At 40.5% G+C, this 20,832-nt stretch overlaps 1 protein-coding gene across 1 annotated transcript in view; it reads left to right on the top strand.

The window, feature by feature from the left end:
• Positions 1-20,832, top strand: part of EPB41L4A (erythrocyte membrane protein band 4.1 like 4A) — a gene marked incomplete at both ends in the record, with an annotated part of 273,193 nt that overhangs the window by 183,652 nt on the left and 68,709 nt on the right. Inside the window, 3 exons of the mRNA XM_080711919.1 lie at positions 6,580-6,671; positions 8,325-8,402; positions 14,674-14,795. Of these exons, the coding sequence (XP_080568045.1) occupies positions 6,580-6,671; positions 8,325-8,402; positions 14,674-14,795 (292 nt within the window). The remainder of the gene's footprint in view (positions 1-6,579; positions 6,672-8,324; positions 8,403-14,673; positions 14,796-20,832) is intronic.

Raw genomic sequence — 20,832 nt, 5'->3', positions numbered from 1 at the left:
GCTGCTCAGTGAGGCCCTCTGCAAACTTAGTGAGACCCTGTTTCAAAATAAAGAATCAGAAATATGCCTGTGCATAGGATCTACACTTCAGCATATAGGTACAGAGAGTAACTTTCTCAATAAGACTTCCAAAGTGCAGGAAATTAAAGCAAGAATTAAAAAGTGGGATCTCTTCAAACTAAAAAGTTTCATCTCATCAAAGGAAACCATCAAGAACCTAAAGAGGAAGCCTACAGAATGGGAGAAGATCTTTACCAGCCACCACTCTGATAGAGGGCTGATATCCAGAATATACAAAGAGCTCAAAAGACTCTACACTAGCAAAACAAACAACCCAATCAAGAAATGGGCAACTGAAATGAATAGACATGTTAAAAAAGAAGAGATATAATGGCCAATAGATACATGAAAAGATGTTCAACATCACTAGCCATCAGAGAGATGCAAATCAAAACTATGCTGATATTCCATCTAACCCCAATCAGAGTGGCAAACATAAAGAAATCAAACAACAGTTGCTGGTGAGGATGTGGGGAAAGAGGAACTCTTTTACATTGTTGGTGGGAGTGCAAAGTAGTTCAGCCACTATGGAGATCTGTGTGGAGATTCCTTAGAAAACTGGGAATAGATCCACCATTTGATCCGGCTATACCACTCCTGGGTATCTTTCCAAAAGGGTTGAAATCAGAGAACTACATTAACATACGCATACCCATGTTCATAGCAGCACAGTTTGTAATAACCAAAATATGGAACCAACCTAGATCTCTATCAACAGATGAATGGATTGCAAAATTATGGGAAATACACACAATGGAATTCTATTCAGCTATAAAGAAAAATAAAATAATAGCATTTGCAAGAAGATGGAAGGAACTAGAGAGCATTTTGTTAAGTGATGATTAGTCAAGCACAGAAAGAGAAGGGACATGTTTTCTCTAATATGCCCAAGCTAGGGAGTAGTGGTAATACCAGAGGGATTCCAGATGATGGAGGGGAAATCTCAGCAAAGCTTGAATGGAAGGATAGGAGAGGAAGAAAGCTGAGGTTGTTCAATGGAGGAGGAGCTACATACGAATATGTGTAATAGCATAAATACAACATGATTAACCTGGACACTTTCTACTGGGGAGGGAAGTGGAGGGGGAAGGGCATGAAGCACAATGTAAATGTACACCACTCTCAGTATGTTCCACTTATAAAAAATAAAAATTAAAAAAAATATGTCTGTGGGTGTAGCTCGGAGGTAGAATGTCCCTGGATTCTATCCCTAGTACCAAAAAAAAAAAAAAAGAAAGAAAAAGAAAATTCCATAATACTTGAGATTTGCAATCTTCATACTTTAATCTCCTACCTCAGTGGATCATTGATAGTAACTTCTCTGCTGTTAAGTCTTCCAGTATGTATATAATAACTGCCTGCTACAATCTCTTTTGGTCTAAAATAATGACCCAAACAGTATACCTTGAGTTACTTCTAGTAACTTGCATGTGGGACAATTGAAGAATAGTAGGATTAGGAAGCTGCTCATTCCCAACCTTGTAGGGAGGCTGGGGAAGGCAGACTTGCCAGTTGTTGCTGCTTCTTCAAATAGAAATTAGGAGAAACCAGCTAGAGGACAGGACTGCGTGTGGCACCAAGTGTCTTGTGTCAAACACAGGCTCCGGAGGGGCACGAAATAGAGGGTTCCCAGGGAGAGGAGGTGTCTGTGCTGGCTGCAGTGTGAGTCCTTCAGTGATCCCTGCAGTAATTTCCGTACATATAGGAGAAGCTAAGCAAAGCAGCTTGATTGCTTTAAGCTTGCCAAGGGAGGTGCAGCTAGCAAAGCAGGCATTGGGTTTGAGAATTTGTTGACAGGATACAGGTCCTGAATTCTTGCAAATCATGGAATTAGGGGTTTGAGCAAAGTTTGCATAGAGACCCAAGGGATGGTGATATCCACATGATACACTTTTTAAATGTAAAAGTTACTTAAGCTTAATCAGTTTATAAATAAAAAGAAATGATTTAGATAGTAGCCTTGCTTTCAGCATGAAATGACCAAAGCTATAAATATATTGGGGTCATTTTGCAAAAGCATGCATTGGACATTTGGATGAGGTGTTTTAGTAGTAGTTTGGAACGAACGTATTCAGTTAAGAAGCTGCTCATCTTTGTACGAATGAGTGGGGGATGTGCTAATTGGCTATGCCATTTGGAAAAGGTTTAGTAAGCAGAAGAGTGGTGGAAAGAAGCGCTTGAAATGCCAGGCCAGTTCATGCATGCCAGCAGTGGCTGTTCATGGCAAAAGTACACAGACTTTATTCAGAATACCTAGTTCCTATTTCAGTTAAGTTTAACCTCCCTTTGGTAACTGGATCATTCTGCCAATAATGGGATAAAAATTCGGCAGCTTGTCTTAAAGCCCTCTGTAATGGATGATGAGTTCAGACTTGCATTTGTTTGTAGCAGAAGTAATTAGGAGGCCTGTGCAGAGGCTCTTTTGTTTTTTTCTTATACTTGTGCCCAAGGAAACTTGAGAAAAACCCAGTTCTGATTGGACTTGAATGCCTTTTATCCTTTCATTAAGTGATGGTAATTTTTAAAATATATCTTGAGAATTAGATATTCTTTGACCAAGTCTCTCCTTGCAAAGTAAAATAATACAAATATCAATATGAGGGATAAGATGAAAGACAGTTTGAAAAGTAAAAGAATATGGACATTAATTTGAAGGATAAAGTGAAAACCAAGTTCTAGATAAGTTTGAGATTTGGAGGAAATGTGTTTTGTTTAATTTTTAAGACTTAATACTTTTTATCTTCTCTTCCACTTCTGGAAGTTTAGATTATGTGTAATTAAATTCGTTTTTTTAAAATTTAATTTAGGTGCTTAAATTATACCTTATATATGTATACTTTTGCTAGAATAGGAAGGTGTCTGCGTCACAGTTTTCCTGGCCAGTGTTTTTTGTGGCTGGTAAGGCCAGTATGTCTTGCAGTACCTCGAGCTTCCGTTGTGGAAAGGCACAGGGAGGTAGCCAGGTCGCCACATGCTGAGGAAGGTGGCAGTGGGGAGGGGAGCAGCCTGTCCTGCCATTCCTTTTATCTTAGCAACTTATCCTGATGGAAAGCAACCACATGTGAATTTATTTTTAAATAAATTATCTAGTCATTATATTTTAAAATAGTCTAGTATTCTAAAACAACAACAACAACAACAACCCTTGTAATAGAAATAGCAGTGGACTCTGGGAAGGGAATTGGTAACAGTAGAAGGAAAGAGACTGAGTTGTCATTGTGTAACCACCTCGGCTTTTGTATGATGTGTATTACTCCTTTCTTCCCTTCCCCCATCTAACTCACATCTGAATGGCAATCATCTAGAAGTCAAACAACAGCAAATGTTGGCAAGGGTGTGAGGAAATAGAAACTCTTCTAAACTGTTGATGGACTTGCAAATTAGTGCAGCCACTCTGGAGACCAGTGTGGAGATTCCTCAGAAAATTGAGAATGGATCTACCATATGATCCATCTATACCACTCCTGGGTATCTCCCCAAAGGGACTGAAATCAGAACATTATAGTAATATATACATATCCATGTTCCTTGCAGTACAATGGTCAAATTATTGAACCAACTTAGGTGTCCATCAAAAGATGAATGGATTACAAAATTATGGGATATAAGCACAATGGAATTCTATTTGGCAATAAAGAATGAAATTACGTCGTTTGCAGGAAAATGGATGGGCTTGGAGAACATTGTTGAGTGAGCTTAGCCAGTCACGGAAAGTGAAGGGCCATATGTTTTCTCTCATATGGGGAGTAACCAGGATACCAGAGGGACTTCAGATAATGGAGAAGAAACTCCAGTGGAGTGAGAAGGTGGTCTGAGGGAGGGAGAATCCATGAAGGAATCACTTCCATCAACATTTTACACATATGTGAAAATAGCAATGTCAATTTCAGTACCCTATATGGTAGTGGGAGGGAGCTGGGGAAAAGCCCATCAAGTGCTCTGTGCACCTATGTCACTATGACTATGAACTACATTATGATGTGAGACTATAATGTACCAGTAAAAGTATAAAAAAAAGAAAAAAAAAACCCAAATTAGATTCCTCTCTAAGCACTCTCATTGTCTAATAGGAACATGGACTTTATTACACTGCCCCCAAGAAACTTCTATGATTTCTTCTGCACTCCATTCCCTTATCTCCTGTCTTTTACCTCTACCCTTTAGCCTGTTTCTTTTGCTATTGAGGAAAACTTTCTCTTGGCTTTTCTTCCTCATCCTTAATTTTGTAATCCCTACCCCCCACCCCCCCGTTCACAGAAGTCATCAAAGATTTCTCACCGTGACATTCAGTAACGTATTGAACCCAGTGCGACTTTCTGTGTGCCCTCTCCCCCAGCGCTCTGACCTCCGCACTGCACCTTTACGAGCGCCTTTCCTGCGGTTCCAACTTTAACCTTTCTGTGTTTTCTTCCTGAGTGGTCTCGTTTCCTCTCCTGAGATCTAGGTCAGAAGACGTGACCTCTCTCCCTCTTCCCTGTGTGCACCTCCAGATCAAAGCGCCTCAACGCGAACTTAACCACCCAGCCTCCTGCCATCCAGTTCCCCATCTTCCCCTACTGGCGGCATTGTGAGCACTACCTGCACCCAAGCCCCAAACCTGTGAATCTTCCTCAGCTTCCTCCTCCACCTCACAGGGTTTTGCATCATAGCTAGCCTTGCTAGAACATGAATGTATTGCCTTTGTTTTCCAGCATATCTCTGTATTTTATACATAAATGCCTCAGTTAGGCAACACCATTTCAGTTGGACTTGGGGGGGGATTTCATGCATATAAATGTTCCATCCTTGTTAGAAGTAGAAGACAAATCGTTTCAATTGCTCCTCTGCACTGACAATGTTGTGTTTATGAGTCTCTAGGAACCTCATCCCAGAGGCATTGCTGCGCTGGAGACTTGGGTGTGATTTTAAAATTTGAAACTAAATTAGCCGTTATATGATTTCACGGGCTTTGTGGTTTGTCATTATAGCACTCATTGTAATTTGCTTGGTTTTCAGTTACTAAAAAATGTTATCTTTGCTAAGTGAAATGGTACATGCTTGTAAGCTCAGGTACTCAGGAGTTCTGAGACAGGAGGATCACAAGTTCGAGACCAGCCTGGGCAACTTAGCCAGACCTGTCTCAAATTGAAAAAAGAAAAGGGCCAGGAAATGTAGCTCACCGATAAAGTACAATCCCCAGAACCATAAAAAGAAAAAGAATACCTTCTTGAAAGTTAGTTTCTCATGTATTAAATATATTATCTTAGCTGGGTCTGGCAACCCAGTAAAATCAAGCTGAGGCTATAGCTCAAAGGTAGAATGCTCCTGAGTTCTCAGTACCACAAAAATTAAATAAAAAAATTAAGTCAGTACATTAGACAATAAAACAACTACTATCTTAAGCTGGGTATGGTGGCACATGCCTATAATCTTATTACCTGGGAGGCTGAGATGGGAGGGATCACAGGTTCAAAACTGGCCTCAGCAACTTAGCAAGAACCTCAACAACTTAGAAATAAAAATAAAACATAAAAAGGACTGGGTGTCTGAGACAAGAGGATTACAGGTTCGAAGCCAGCCTCAGTAATTTAGGCCCTTAGCAACCTAGCAAGACCCTGTTTCCAAATAAAAAATAAAATGGAGCTGGAGGTATAGTTCGAAGCTAGAATGCCCCATCAGCAACACACACACACACACACACACACACACACACACACACACACACACGCATGGAATGAAATTCAGAGGTAGAGCCCCTGAAACACTGCCAGTATCTCTCAATATCCCTGACCCAAATAACCACTAGGTTAAAATAAGGATTAGAATTTATTATGTAGCCATTACATAGTATTTTACATCTGTCATATCATTTTAATTTACTCCATTCACTCAATCCAACAGAATGGAAAAACTCTGAATCAGAGATACTTATTTGTCCAGATTACACTGCAGTGGTGGAGGTTCCTCCAGTGCTTCCTCTTGAGAGCTCGTGTGTGTGTGTGTGTGTGTGTGTGTGTGTGTGTGTGTGTGTGTGTGTGTTAGGAGAGTTGCTGGGTATTGAACCCCAGGGCCTTGCACATGCCAGGCAAGTGCTTTCCCCCTGAGCTACACCCTTAGCCTCTGAGTTTCTTTAGACATCAGTGTAAGTGTGACATGTACGTTCTTGTATGTAGAGACTAGATTTACAGGCCCCTCTTTTTTACTAGAAGCTTATTTTCACAACATCAGCATTTATTTTGCTCTCAGTGGCCGTGGACAGAAATTGGTCAGTCTGGTTTATGCATAGTCATGGGGTGATGAAGAAGTAAATAGTAAAGATGACTGCACCAAGATTTAAACAGAATTTATATTTTATAATTTTAATTAAGGGAAAATGATTTAAGGCAACTTTCCCCAAATCTCAAGAAATAAATTATTCTTTCTTTATGTGTTAATAATCTTTTTGCTTTCTTAAATTTTTATTACCCAAAGGAGGACTGTCATCTGAGGAGTGTTATGGTCAGAAATTCAATTCTCTTTCTCTCCCTCTTTCTCTCTCAGTGCAATGAAACCTCATTCTTCTTTGAAGCTCGAAGTAAAACTGCTTGCAAGCATCTCTGGAAGTGCAGCGTAGAGCATCATACGTTTTTTAGGTACATTAATGAGAAAGTTTTGTTCATTGTTCTAATTGAAAATGTCATGTTGTATAACAATAATTCTATTTGGCATATAAACAAATTCATAAGTGTTTCTATTTTATTTATTTATTTTTTCTATTAATATAATTCTCTGGATTGTATTATATAAGCATGTGCACATGTGTATATGTATATACATGTGTACACATACAGATGTTCTTTGCTTATACTATAAGAAAGGATAAAGGATAATTTTTTAAAAGTTTATATATTAAGTGCAGGTGTGGCTAGCATCTATGTGGCACTGGCAGAAATCACAGGTTCTGCTGTGGACATAGTAAATTTGAAATGCCTGCGAGCCATCCATGTAGAGATATGGAAAGGTGATTGGCTGTACAGAGCTCATTGGAAAGACACAGTTTGATGATGTAACATTAGTAGGTTTTTATGACAGAAGGGCCTGAATGAGGTCACCTATGGAAAAGATAAAAGAGGGAAAATCAGAAATCCAAGAACTGAGTCCCAGACCCTCCCTGCATTTGGAGGATAGGAGGAGCCAGCCAAGGGCATGAGAAGGGAGCAAGCAGGAAAGGGTGTTGAGTCCTGGGAAGTGAGGAGTAGGGTGGTGGCAACTATATGTAGTGCTCCTGGGAGTCCAAGTCAGAGACACAGAAAATTGACTACTCCAAGTAAGACAGGAACAGAGAATTGACTACCTCATTTTAGGAATACTTTCTCTATTGTTTCACATCGTAGGTTGTACAGATAAAACCAAATTTTAGCAGATAATACATTAAACTATATTGTATGTGTTTATTTATTTTATTTTATTTTTTGCGGGTCGGGGGATGGAACCCAGGGGCATTTGACCTCTGAGCTACACCCCCTACCCTATTTTTTATTCTTTATTTGGAAACCAGGTCTCACTGAGTTGCAGAGGGCCTCACTAAGTAGCTGAGGCTATCCGTGAACCGTGATCCTCCAGGTCTCAGCCTCCCGAATGCTGGGATTACAAGCGTGCGCCACCACGCCCGGCTCTATATGTTTATTTTTTAACTGAAACAAGATTGAATTCACCCCTTATTTCTATTTGGTTTCTATATGGAGCAATTCCCCTAAAAGGCATGGTGTTGGGGAAATACTCTTATAAAAGGACCAGGGTCCTTTCTGTGGTTGGTATTGAGAAGGGACATGACTCAGAAAGCCTGAGTTCCTCCAGTTTAATGAGGGGGGGCCAGGGAGCTTCCATGGTAGTGTCTGTTGGAAGTAACCCAAAATGGGAAGTACTGGAAGACATTATTACAAATACGAATGAACCATCATATCTGATATGACTAAGTGCCATGAAAACCTTAACATGAGAAAATCATCACGATGACAAAATTCTCAAGGTGACTTAAGCAGAGAAAATCAGTTGTTTCACAACTATAACTCCCTAGGGCAAGGATGTATATAATAGTCTTTAGAAAGTGTGAGTATGTAGTATTATTCATATACGACATCCTAAGGTGGGTGTAGTTGTGTTTCAAATATTAGCTTAAAATAACTGATGACTATTTCTTTGACTCTGTCAAATAGTGTGGCACTGTTATGTTTTCTAAGTAGTTTTATGTTCAAATGTACAAGTTAATGTGTTTATGAATCTTTTGTTTTCTTTTTGAACTTTAGAATGCCAGAAACAGAATCAAATTCATTGTCAAGAAAACTCAGCAAGTTTGGATCCATAGGTTATAAGCACCGGTATAGGTAAATGCCATTTTTTTTCTCTTGGAGTGTGTGCATTAATCAAGCTGTCAACATAAATCTACAGCGTGTGATTTAGTGCTTTTTTTTTTTTATTCCCCACGGTGCCAATGTGTTTTGTAAGCACACAGTTTATTAAACTAACTTTCTTGACAAAATTATTTTTCAGAATCATCTATATTTAATGTCGCATTAACTATATTAAGTTTAGGGCTTTTAGAACATAGTAAAGCCTCTTGTCTTCAGAATTTTATTCTGATAAAATTATTGCTTATTTCTTTTTGTGTGTGTGTGGGTCTGGGGATGGAACCCAGGGGCATTTGACCTCCGAGCTACACCCCCGCCCTACTTTTTATTCTTTATTTTGAAATCAGGTCTCACTGAGTTGCAGAGGGCCTCACTAAGCAGCTGAGGCTGTCCGCGAACCGCGATCCTCCAGGTCTCAGCGGCCCGAATGCTGGGATTACAAGCTTGTGCCACCACGCCCGGCTACATATTTCTAATAATATTCTGTGATTATGAAACAAAGTAGATGTTCTGAACAGTAGCTGACTGTTGTGTTCTTAGCACCTTTGGTTTTGATCCCCATATGGAACACTGTACATCCTTTTTATTGTACATCAAACCGTGCTGTTGATGCACAAAATTACTATATGGATAAAACCTTTATATAGTAATGCTAGTTATATCTTTAATATATTCAAATAGTTACTAAATGCCATTATTATGCAGAGTGCTTCTCTTTTATTGTTTCACTTAATCATCATAGTCTTCTGAAAATATTATCCCCATTAATATTTGAAGAAAACGAGGCTTGGAGAGGCCATATGGTAACCTGGTTAGGAAGGAATGAAATAGGATTCGCACCCTAGATGTCTTCTGCAGAGTGTGTGCTTCTAACCATTAAACAGTATTGGCCTGTAGAGGAGAAAACCTGATTGTCATGCAGCTAGGCAGGTGCTCGTGTCTTTTTCTAATATCTCCATTAAAGATGGGAATGAGGTCTATATTTTGAAAGAGGATTTTCTTTGTCTCAATTTATTCTGTTCATTAGAGAGCCTGTGATGTGCAGGGTATTGGTATTAGGAGCCCAGAGATACAAAGAATCAGATCTAATCACCTCTCCCTTCAAAGAGTTACAGTATTATTCAGGCAGTGCGGCAGGTCCTCAGACCTTGCAAAACCAAGCAGGGTGAGAAATGCCACCCAGGGGATGGGACACTGTTCTCTTGATTTCATTGGAGACATAACTGAGTAAAATGCTTCCATAGGAGACTTGAAATTAAAGCCGAGTCAAGCATTTACAGGATAGAAGTATGCTAGATTTTAATTCCTTGTTTTTATTTTATTTTGTTTATTTTGTCTATTTTTTATTTTTGGTGGTACTGGGGTTGGAACCCAGAGGCTTTCTACCTCTGGGCTATGCTCCCAGACCTATTTTATATTTTATTTGGAAACAGGGTCTCACTAAGTTGCTGAGAGCCTCACTAAGTAGCTGAGGCTGGCTTCGAACCTGTGCGATCCTCCTGTCTCAGCCTCCCAAGTTCGGGGATTACAAGTGAGCGTCACCACACTGGCTTTTCCCTGTGTACTAGGGATGGAACCCAGTGGTATTCTATCTCTGAGCTACACCCCCAGACCTATTTTATTTTTCTTTTTTTTCTTTCTTTCTTTTTTTTTTTTTTTTGGTGGTACTGGGGTTCCTGGAAGTCCTTCTACCTCTGGGCTACACTCCCAGACCTATTTATATATATATTTTTTATTTGGAAACAGGGTCTCCTAAGCCAGCGCGCGCGGCTGGCTTCGAACCTGCGCGATCCTCCTGTCTCTGCCTCCCAAGCGCAGGGATTACAAGCGTGCGCCGCCACGCCCGACTCTATTTTATATTTTATTTGGAAACAGGGTCTCACTAAGTAGCCGAGGCTGGCTTTGAACCTGTGTCATCCTCTTGTTTCAGCCTCCCAAGCGCAGGGATTACAAGCATGCGCCACCACGCCCAGCAATATTTAAATACTTAATCTGCTGTTTTCCAAGATTCTTCCTTAGCCAATGATATAATTATGAAGAATTTTAAAGAACGATTATTTACTTTTCTTCTGAGGAGAACAGCTCATAGCCCATACGTGGGCTGTTCTTCCAGTTGTGGCATACAGCGCTGCTAGGTTTTGAAGGAAATATAAAGCTCTCCTTGTCACTGAAGTGGCATTGGTGAACAGACATCTGTGTTAGTGTTTATACTATTGAAATTATAATCAGGATGTTTAACATATGCTGTCATTGGCTTCCACACATTCAGCTGTCCCTGATTTCTCAAATTTATTGAAATGCAAATGTTGTGGCTACTGGGAATTATTATTAGAAAGTTATTGGATTTTGCATATTAAATATCACTTCTTCCAAGAAAGTAATTAAAGGTACCCTTTGCAGAAATGGAGGCTCTGTTAAATCTGTTCTAATTTTATAGGGAAGGTGAACTGTCTAGCAAATCCTAATGGAACCCAAATCTGCATGTCTGTATGTGAGAAGCACTAACCTGTCTCCACTTTTGGAAGACTGTTTCATCCCTGGAGCTTAGGCAGGGATGGGTCTCTGACTGCTGGGTGGTCATTAGTGGATGTATTGTTTATTGTCAAAAGACAGTGAACAGTCTTTAATCAGCATCATATGCCTGTCTCTTTGTTGAGACAATCAGGAGATATCCTGGCATGAACACAGAGCTCTGGAACACATATTGCTCCTACCTGACCCTGCAGGCTTTTAGAGCACCTGGGTGGGGGAGGAGAACGGCATACTAACTGGCCGCAGTGTGAGAGTGTGGGTGTCTGTGTGTGTGTTTATGTATTTATCGTGGTGTGTATAAATGTTTAATGGGTGTGCATGTACATGTATGTGATGAGGTTCTAGTCTTTAATCTCTCCTGAATTTTAGGGCTTGCAAAATGCCAAGAAGATTACTATATCTTTTGGGGAAATTAGTTATTATTTAAGGAGATGAAGAAACACCAGGCATTTCTAGTAACATGGGATAACCAAATTTCAAGATTATGTTTTGGGGGGGAAGGTTAAGCTGGGACCTGGCATTTGAGTTCTCTCTATTGAGGACCAATAATCTGAAGTGGAGGCTGATTAAATCTTTGATTAAATAGTACATCGTACATATGTACCTCCTTCTCAGAGCACCTTAAAAATGAACCTTGTTCTCACCTGCTGTTAAGTTCGTAGGGGATTTCTGATTTGGGTGAATGAATGAGTTGTGTGGAATTTATACTCACAAAGTGAAAGAGGCTTGAGAACCCCACCCTGGGAACCCAGCTGTCCTCTGTGTAGGACATAAATCATGAGGGCTCTCATGGGATCTCACGTTTCATGAAGCAGAGAAGAGAGACCAAGTTCTCACGAGAAGCTTCTTACTGTGAGGTGCTTTCACAGGTGCTGATCTACATGGTGACCTGCCAAAGGAGATATTGTATCCCCAGTTATACAAATGAGAAATTGGAGTCTCCAAAATAAAGTAATTGAGCTGAGGACCCTTAGCCAGTAAGTGGCAGGTCTGGAATTTGAACATGGGGCCTTTCCTCTCACTTGGAGGCTGAAGGGTTGCTGGCAGTGTTGCTCAGCATGGAAGGGGTAGGTGCCAGAGCCCCAGGAGGCAGGGAAGTGGTGATCATGTAAATAGGGCCCTGTCCTGTCACAAAGAGTCATCAGACACACAGAGTGACTCCACTCACCTTGTACCAATACTCTATGGATTTGTTTATCACTTTATACTGCAAGGAAATAGTGTCTTATAGAAAGACTGTTCGTGCCAGGACATAGTAAGAACAAATATAAATACCATATATTATAAAGAAGAAAAATTGAGCTACAGAGATTTTTAACATACTTTGATTGGTACCTTATAATTCCATAGCATAGTAAGGTTCAGTGGATACAAACATACACACACACTTGGTATGTTTCCCTCCAGATCCCACCCCACTCCCCTCGCTCCCCATACATGTCAGTGAGAGTGCTAGTGATACCTTGTTATGTAGAGGTAGCATAACTTGAACTGTTTGCTCTAAAAAGCCTCCTTTCCCCCTCCTGACCTCCCTCCTCCAACCCCCTTTTACTTGTTCTACTCATCTTTCTTATTTATCTGAAGTTCCTTATAGAGATTTGTGTGTGTGTGTGTGTGTGTGTATGTGGTACTGGGGGTGGAACCCAGGGGATTTTCTACCTCCAGGCTACAATCCCAGACATATTTTATACTGTATTTGGAAACAGGGTCTCACTAAGTTGCCAAGAGCCTCACTAAGTAGTTGAGGCTGGCTTTGAACCTGTATGATCCTACGATCCTCCTGTCTCAGCCTTCCAAGTGCTGGGATTACAAGCATGCGCCACCACGCCTGGCTCCCTTATAGGGATTTTTAAAAACAACTTGCTGAAAACCACACAGCTAGAGGAAGGTAGAGCTTGTTTCTTCAAACCAAATGGCTAAATGTTCTGTCCCTTCTCCTTCGGCACCAGGATGCCCCATGCCCACCAGCTGGGCGAAAGAAAACTTGTTCTGGCTGTGGGGCCTGTGTAGCCTGTGACAAATCAGTTTATGTTCCTTGACCTTAGGCTTTCCAATCTTGTGATGTGATTTTCTCATTTCTTCTTTGTTACTGAGAGAGAAACCACGAGGAAAAACGGTTACAATCTTATTATAAAATGTCTCAGTGGTCCGCATATTAAGTTATATTTTTACAGCAAATACCTTTTTCCTCTGTGCAGTGGGGTACGTAATGCCCAAGTCTTTTTGATAACAGAAAGTCTGGGGTCTACTCATCATATTCTAAGCCATTTTTAATGGAATTTTGTTCTACCTATGGAATTTTTTTAGCTTTACAGAAATTTATATTACTTTATATTTTTTTGAAAAAATAGTTAAGTTTTAAGTGAAAGAAAACTTGTCAGAGCTTCCTTCTAATTTCTATGAAGTATTAAACATGAAATATGTTCATGGATGGCATCTTAATTCTCAGTAATACAAGGTATTCCTATGTTGCCTGGGCTGGCCTTAAACATGTAATTCCCCTGCCTCAGCCTTCCTAGTTGCTGGGAATCACAGGGCATGCACCATGCACCTGACTGTTGCTCCTTTCTTTCTTTCTTTCTTTCTTTCTTTCTTTCTTTCTTTCTTTCTTTCTTTCTTTCTTTCTTTCTTTCTTTCTTGTGATAGGGATTGAACCCAGGGTCATTCTACCTCTGAGCTACTCCTTTTTTTATTCTTTATTTTGAAACAGTGTCTCAGCCTCCCAAATACTGGGATTACAAGCGTGCGCACCAGGCCTGGCTGCATCTTTATTTCTAATAAAAGTAGATAGGGAGAAGGGGAAATATCCATAGATACGTGTATGATGAATTTCCTAAGTGTCACTTAGTCTCTTTGGGGAGACATTCACCACTCTGTGTCCTGTAAATGTAGAATGAATAAAATGGGGCCAGTTAAAAGGTGTTTTATTCTTTGATAGATGACTCTGCTTGTGGTGACTCAAACTAGACATATAGAAATACATTTCACCTGTACTTAAACAGTGTTTTCTTTCATAAAAGCCCGGGTCGTTCACTGGCTCAAATTTAGCAACTATGGAGAAGGTTTTTAGTAAGATGAATATCTACTGAAATCTAGCAAGTGGAATTACACAATTTCTTGGGGAAATTGCTTGAGAAGGGTTGCCTAGCCCCAGGGAAAGCTTGCCCTGTTGAATCTCCACAGAATCTCTAGAGAAGCAGCACTCTGCCTGAGCACGCATTCTGCCAGGCGAGGTGGGCATAATAAACGGCTGAGGGGCCAGGGCAGGGTTCTGGAGGAAAGCACACCTAGCAGTCCCATCGGGGGTTTTTACGGCTCACCATGTGCATGCAACTGGGGACTGTCGGGTGGGGTCATCACCTCTGTGATTTAGCTTGACTTAATTTCTTTCTCATTTAGTTGTAGAGCTCAAGATATCAGAAATATTTACTGGTAACCCATCATTCTTCTTAAATCTAGACCTACCTCCTCCTTTAATAAACCCTTTGTTCCTTTTTCTCCCTCAGAAAGACCTTCTTTCTAACATACATCCCCTCTTGGAATTTAATTGCTTTCTTGGCCAATTTTACAATGAGAATCAATTAAAACCTATTGTATATTTATGGCCAGTTCAGTTTGTGTGTTTTTCTTCTTTGCAGCTATTTGGAATGAGTTTCTGTTTAATTTTGTGGCCGTCTGGTTTCGCCTTTACTAATCAAGATGTTGCATTTTCAAGTGGCAGGACAGCTTTGCAAATGAGCCGAGATATTTCTATCCAGCTTCCCCGTCCTGACCAGAATGTAGCAAGAAGCCGAAGCAAGACGTACCCTAAAAGGATAGCACAGACACAGCCAGCAGGTGAGTCATGATCCTCGAGTCACCCGTGTGACCTTGCGCTTTCTTTTAGGCTGGTGACATAAGACATGCTCAGGAGGTGAGTACAGCCCTCTAGTCTTTTTATTCTTAACAGCCGAATTTTTAATTTGACCTTGGATGTAGCTAAGCAATCAGTAATTATTAATAATTAGTAGATAAGCAGTCACTTGAATCATCATGGCCTACTTAATGATTATACTTTTCATTTTCAAAGAGTTTTATTTTGAATAAAATCTTACCTGAACAATTCTTAGTGTATTTGAGTTGAAGCATACACTTAGCAAGTCTTCTTAAAAAGCACTATTGATGTAACTTGTACAGAATTACAAATTACAAAGTATTACTGGACACAGGCCTAGAGATTGATTTTTTTTTTGTTAGTAAGTTTTTCTTTTGTTATGTAATGTGATATAGAAAGTATGTGAAATTCACATGCGTACAGATATACATACATTTGTACATGGGCATATACACATGCATGTGTATATGGGGACACACACACACACACACACAGTTTAACATAACTAGCAACCCCTAAAGTTTCTCTTGGGCATTTCCCTGTTTCTTTCTTTATCATCTATCTTTCCAGTCAGAGGAAAGTCTTTCCGACTTGTGATAATTATTTTAGTACTTAATAGCCTTTCCCTAAACAAGTTAAATTTGCCTAGTTTTTAGTGTTACAGGAATGAATCATATTATGTATTGTTTTGTATCTTGGTTCTTTTTATTGACATTATATATATGCATATAAATATAATGGGTACTAAAGTATATTCATTTCTCTTGCTGTGAGTATTCTAGTGTTTGTCATTTTATATACTTCTTTGTTGGTGAACACTTGGTTATTTGGATTTTTTTTGTTTCTAATACAGATGATTTAAGAAAATCACCTACTCAGTTTTAATCTATATGTTCAGTACTCAGAGCCCACTGAGTTTTACTGTAAGGTGATGCTACGGACTCTGGCCTATGGTTTGCTTCTAGATCACCCTCATCTCAGACGCCCAGAGCCCTTTCACATATGACATCTCCCTTGAGCCTCACAATAGCCTTGCGAGGCAGAACCAAGAAAACTGTGTGTTCACATTTTTTAAATGAAGACATGACCCAGCAGCTATACTGAGATGGCCTGGGCCAGGTGTCCAGGTCTCCTGGATCTTTCTACCATTTTGAAGCAAATGGAATTTCTAATAATAGTGATTAAAATCTGGACATCATGTGGCAACTGACATAGCATAACATCACTGTTTAATCCTCATGCCTATGAAGAAAGTGTGTGAGTTCTGTTTCACCATTCCTGGGTGTGAAAATGACATTTGAATGATTATTTCTAAAGTCAGATGAGATCCTGCTGTACAGTAGGATTTTCTTCTCCTTGGGCTGGGAGGAAATTGTCAAGTTCAGTGTGCACTGGCTAGCAGTCTGAGTGCAGTGAGACAGAACACACTCATGAAACAAGTTAAGTGCGTGTTCTTATTACGTCATCTAGGTATTGAGGGGCAAAATAAACTAGGATCTATTGTGAGCTGGTCCCCCAGGCCCAGGAAAGCTTCCTGGGCAGAGAGAGCCTTGACTGAGTAGGACTCACTTCCACTCCTCCTGAGGGACCCAAAGCAGCTCACTCTGGGTTATATGCCTAAGAGTGACCTGTATCTGGCTTCCAGGGGAGAGAGGAACAGTGTCCAGGCTGTCCTTGGCAGTTCCTTCCTCACTCAAGATATCACATTGCTTAGAGGAACAGAAATAAGGGTGGGGCTGTTTCAGCCAGTTCCTCTCTATCTCAGGATTTGACCTTCCCAGCACATTCTTAAGAACTGCAGGCAGGCAGAAACTGCCTGGATCGGTCCAAGGCCACCCAGAGAACTTTCCAGCAGTTATATAATGAGTAGGTGTTCCAGGCCAAAAATCCTAAGTCTTCTAATGACTAATCTTATACTTTTTTGTAATACTTTGCATTTCACTTTGTCTACCAATCTTAAGTCTGCTCTGGATCAGTGCTACTGTAGTTGTAATTAATAAGCAAACTGTCAAATTCTTTACTACTTCTGAAACACTATGAATACGTTATAAAATTATTCTGAAACCAACTGTTAATATCAAAAGCATTCACAGCTGGGCATAGCGGCTCACGCTTGTAATCCCAGCATTCGGGAGGCTGAAACCGGAGGATCGCGGTTCTCGGACAGCCTCAGCAACTTAGTGAGACCCTGTTTCAAAATAAAGAATAAAAATAGGGCAGGGGATGTGGCTTGGAGGTCAAATGCCCCTGGGTTCCATCCCCAGAACTGCAAAAAATTTAAAAAAGCATTTACTACTTCAAGTCAATATTTCATTCTACTTATGATGTGGGAAACACACATGCTTTTTGTATAAACTGCACATGCTGCTCCTTTTCTCCTCCTGTGTTCTTCTCAAAGTATCTGCAAATAGTCTGCCTCTAGAACACATTTTTTTCTTCTTTCCTTGAAAACCTGAATATTAGAAGCTGGATGTAGGGACAAGGTTTTTTGTTTGTTTGTTTTGTTTTTTCCTCTTGTAGCTTATGTAGAGCCAGCCAAATGCAATTTTCACAAAGCCACCTGGGACAGTACTGAGCTGTCAGCCCCATCTTGACCCATATTTGAGGCTGACCTCCCAGGTTCCACTCTGTTCTGCCCTAGAAGATATGAAAAGACCCCTGCAGCGTGGTCTCTTGGCTTGAGCTTGCCAAAACAGACTTCTTCAGTAGAGGATGAGGGTACGTGTGGGTCACACCATGGGTTAGGTGTCCTTCTCTGAGGACAACCTCTCCGGGCAGGTAGAGCTTTTAAAAATGTGTCTTTATTATCATGTCTTTATTGTTATGAAAATACATGCTTGTTTTCTACCAAATCTAGAAAACTTAGGACCTTCCCTCCTAAAAAGGAATATAACACATCATATTCAATTTTCTTTCCTAGTACTAGCACTGTATTATTTATTATATAGCCTATTAGCTGTTTGTAGGTATTTTCTACAAAAGTGGTATGATATATTTTGAAACCAACTTCTTTTATTTAATATTAAATGAATATGCACTATATCTTTAAATGTTCTTATACAGCACCATCTCAATGTCTGTATGATGTTATACTATGTGTGTGTGTGTGTGTGTGTGTGTGTGTGTGTGTGTGTGTGTTACTGGGGTTCCTGGAAACCTTTCTACCTCCGGACTATACTCCCAGACCTATTTTATATTTTTATTTGGAAACAAGGTCTTTTAAGGCTGGCTTCGAACCTGCACGATCCTCCTGTCTCCACCTCCCAAGCGCAGGGATTACAAGCGTGCGCCACCATGCCTGGCTATTTACTATATATATTTTAAACAATGGTGAATACCCATCATTTTTATTCTAAAAAGAAGCTTTTATGATGCTGCGTTGAGACTAAGCCTTTTCTCTAAGCACACTCACTTTGACTTTGGGTTGCCTTTAGCATGACTTTTTAAGCTTGTGTTCTACAACACTGTGGTATGCCTTGTGAGTGAAGAGATAACACCCCCCAAGGTGGCGTGACTGCCCCATTATGGTGTGAACATCCTGGGTGATTGTCCTGCGTGGGGAAGGACTGTTTAGCAAATGCCATTGATCCAGGGTTCCATCTGCTGTCCTCCACATATGAAGGATATTGTGAGGCAGGGGTTAGTTTTATTCTATTTAAAACATTTGTTATATTTTCTAGTTCCTCTGTTTCACATGTACTTTGCACTGATCCTCATTTGACTCTGGTTGGTAGGAAGCCAGACCGAGCTGGTCCTTACTCCAAAGGCGGTGGGGGCATTAACTTGAAGCAGAAGTTTGAAGAGTCTTCACCTGCATCAGTACTGCCCTGCTACTTGTCTGCATGTCTTGGGGAAGTCTGCAGGCCGCAGCAAGGTGGGCAGTCTGTGGGGAGCTGGTCTGAGTGAGTGTGAGAGGAGAGGGCCTGGGAGTCCTTGGGCTGTTCCTGGGTCCAGCCGCTGGCCTGCCTAGAGAGGTCAGCCTGCCTTGTCCCTCTCCCCCCACACTGGCTGCTCTGAGGCTTCCTTTTCCTGGGAGTCATTTGTGGTAGCTAGGCAGAAAAGGAACAATAGCTCTTTTTTGTTAAATTCTTTTTTTTTTTATTTTTTTACTGGGCTGGGTTTAGTGGTAGAGTTCTTGCCTAACATACATAATATCCTGGGTTTGATACCCACCCAGTAAGGCTCCCGAAAAAAGTGTAAATGTTTTTGTTTTTGTTTTTTTTTTTTACTGGCCAATACAAACAATAGTGTTACTTAGCAAATTACCTTGCCAGAATTACTTAATTTCTATTTAAACCTTTTAACAATTAAAATGATAGATAATTGATTTTTAGTAATTTTTAAAACAAAACTTTTATTTTATGGTTGTACTATACTTGACAGAAATGGAGTTAGCATTTAAATAAGGTAGATATTTTTACTTTAATAAGGCCAGCTATCAATTTTAATAGGTTGAACTCTGTTGATATTTTCTCTAAAATTTTAGAATCACAGCTTTTGGATTATCAGCATACATTCTCATCTCTCATTTAACATTTACATAGAATAAAAAAAAGTTGTGTTATAAAGATCATTACTTTTTGTTCATTTATATTACTTATAGTGCATGACTTTTTATTTTTCTTCTCTTTTTTCTGAAGTTAATGCAATGCAGTGCAACTAAATGACTTTCCCTTAACTTACAGCACGGTTCTCTGTAAGTTTAAAAAGCTTTTATCCACCTCTCCATTAGGAATAACAAATGCCTGGTAGCTAAAAAGCCATTGTGTTTAGGATCTGCCAAGTTAATCTTGGCACCTCTATGAGGAAGTACCTTCTGGAGCCAAGAGCCCTGCACCCCACAGCCTGCAGCCCCACCCAGAGTTCAGAGCCAGGGCAGGCAGCCAGCATTCCTTGCAAATCAAAACTGCCTCAGTGGAGCTTAGTGTGAATTGGGAAGAGAGACGGCAGGCGGTGAGAGTGCGTATTGTGCAGGCTTCTCTCTGATGAGGTCTTGACAACTCATGCAGGTGGGCTCTGTCAGAAGAGTCTCTGCTGTAAGTAGTCAATAAAGACAGAATATTTAGGTACAACCTATAATTACCCGTAGTTGGTGAAACCAGTTGCAATGGATAAACGATGCTGTGATTGCATGTGAAGCAACATTTTAAGTTTGTAAAACTATCCCACCAGTGGACACAGAAGTAAATAGCTGCAGCATCATCTCTGGGCTATTGAAAAGCTACACCGATGATGTTTCGGCATTCTCATTCCAACTCTGTGGAAGGGGACACGAGCACAGTGCCCCCAGGAAAGTGAAGGTGACTTCTGAGCGCAGGTAGTTTGTACTCAGCGTACAAGCAGACAGCTGCTCTTGGGCCAACTCGAATGATTCTCTCCAGGAGAGTGGATGCAGTTTGACAAATATTCAGTGTTCAAAGAAAAGTATAAAACCTGAGTATTTATGAGAATTTCCCATAATTTAAAATATTAGTAATTAATGTGATTTCTGAGGGACGGATTTGGCTTGAGGGCTACCTCTTTAGAAACCTTGTTGTAAATGCTGGGATGAATGGCTTGTCCACTGCATGGCCAAGAGACGTTTCCGCCTACCCTGGGGCTCACAGCCGGCTTCTCCAGTATCCGCTGTGAGCATCGCTACATCTGCTACAAGCACTCCAGCGTTCTTGACATGAGTGCCTTGTAGTTTGTAGGTCAGTTGGCCCACTACAGTGGCTGATGGTGTCACATAACTCAGGACTCCACTGCAAATGAGTAGCCTGGGGTGGTTGACTGGCATCTCTGTTAGTAACCCAAGGTGGGTGCAGCCAGAGCAGGAGAGACAGATAAGCGCTATGATACAGTGAAGTGCAATTTCACTTGATGCAGTGTAGCTCTGGGCTTCTGAGAAATAGTTGTGTCAAGAAGGAAAGCAATCATCATTATCGGTTGCTTCCTCTGGTTGGCACATGTGTCGGATATGAGAGTCAGCAGAAGCCCAGCTTTGCCGTGGCAAATGGG

The sequence above is a fragment of the Muscardinus avellanarius genome (assembly GCF_963383645.1).
Source record: "Muscardinus avellanarius genome assembly, chromosome: 1".
NCBI lineage: Eukaryota > Metazoa > Chordata > Mammalia > Rodentia > Gliridae > Muscardinus > Muscardinus avellanarius.
The sequence above is the reverse complement of the archived record's forward strand: the minus strand, read 5'-3'. Positions and strand labels throughout refer to the sequence as shown.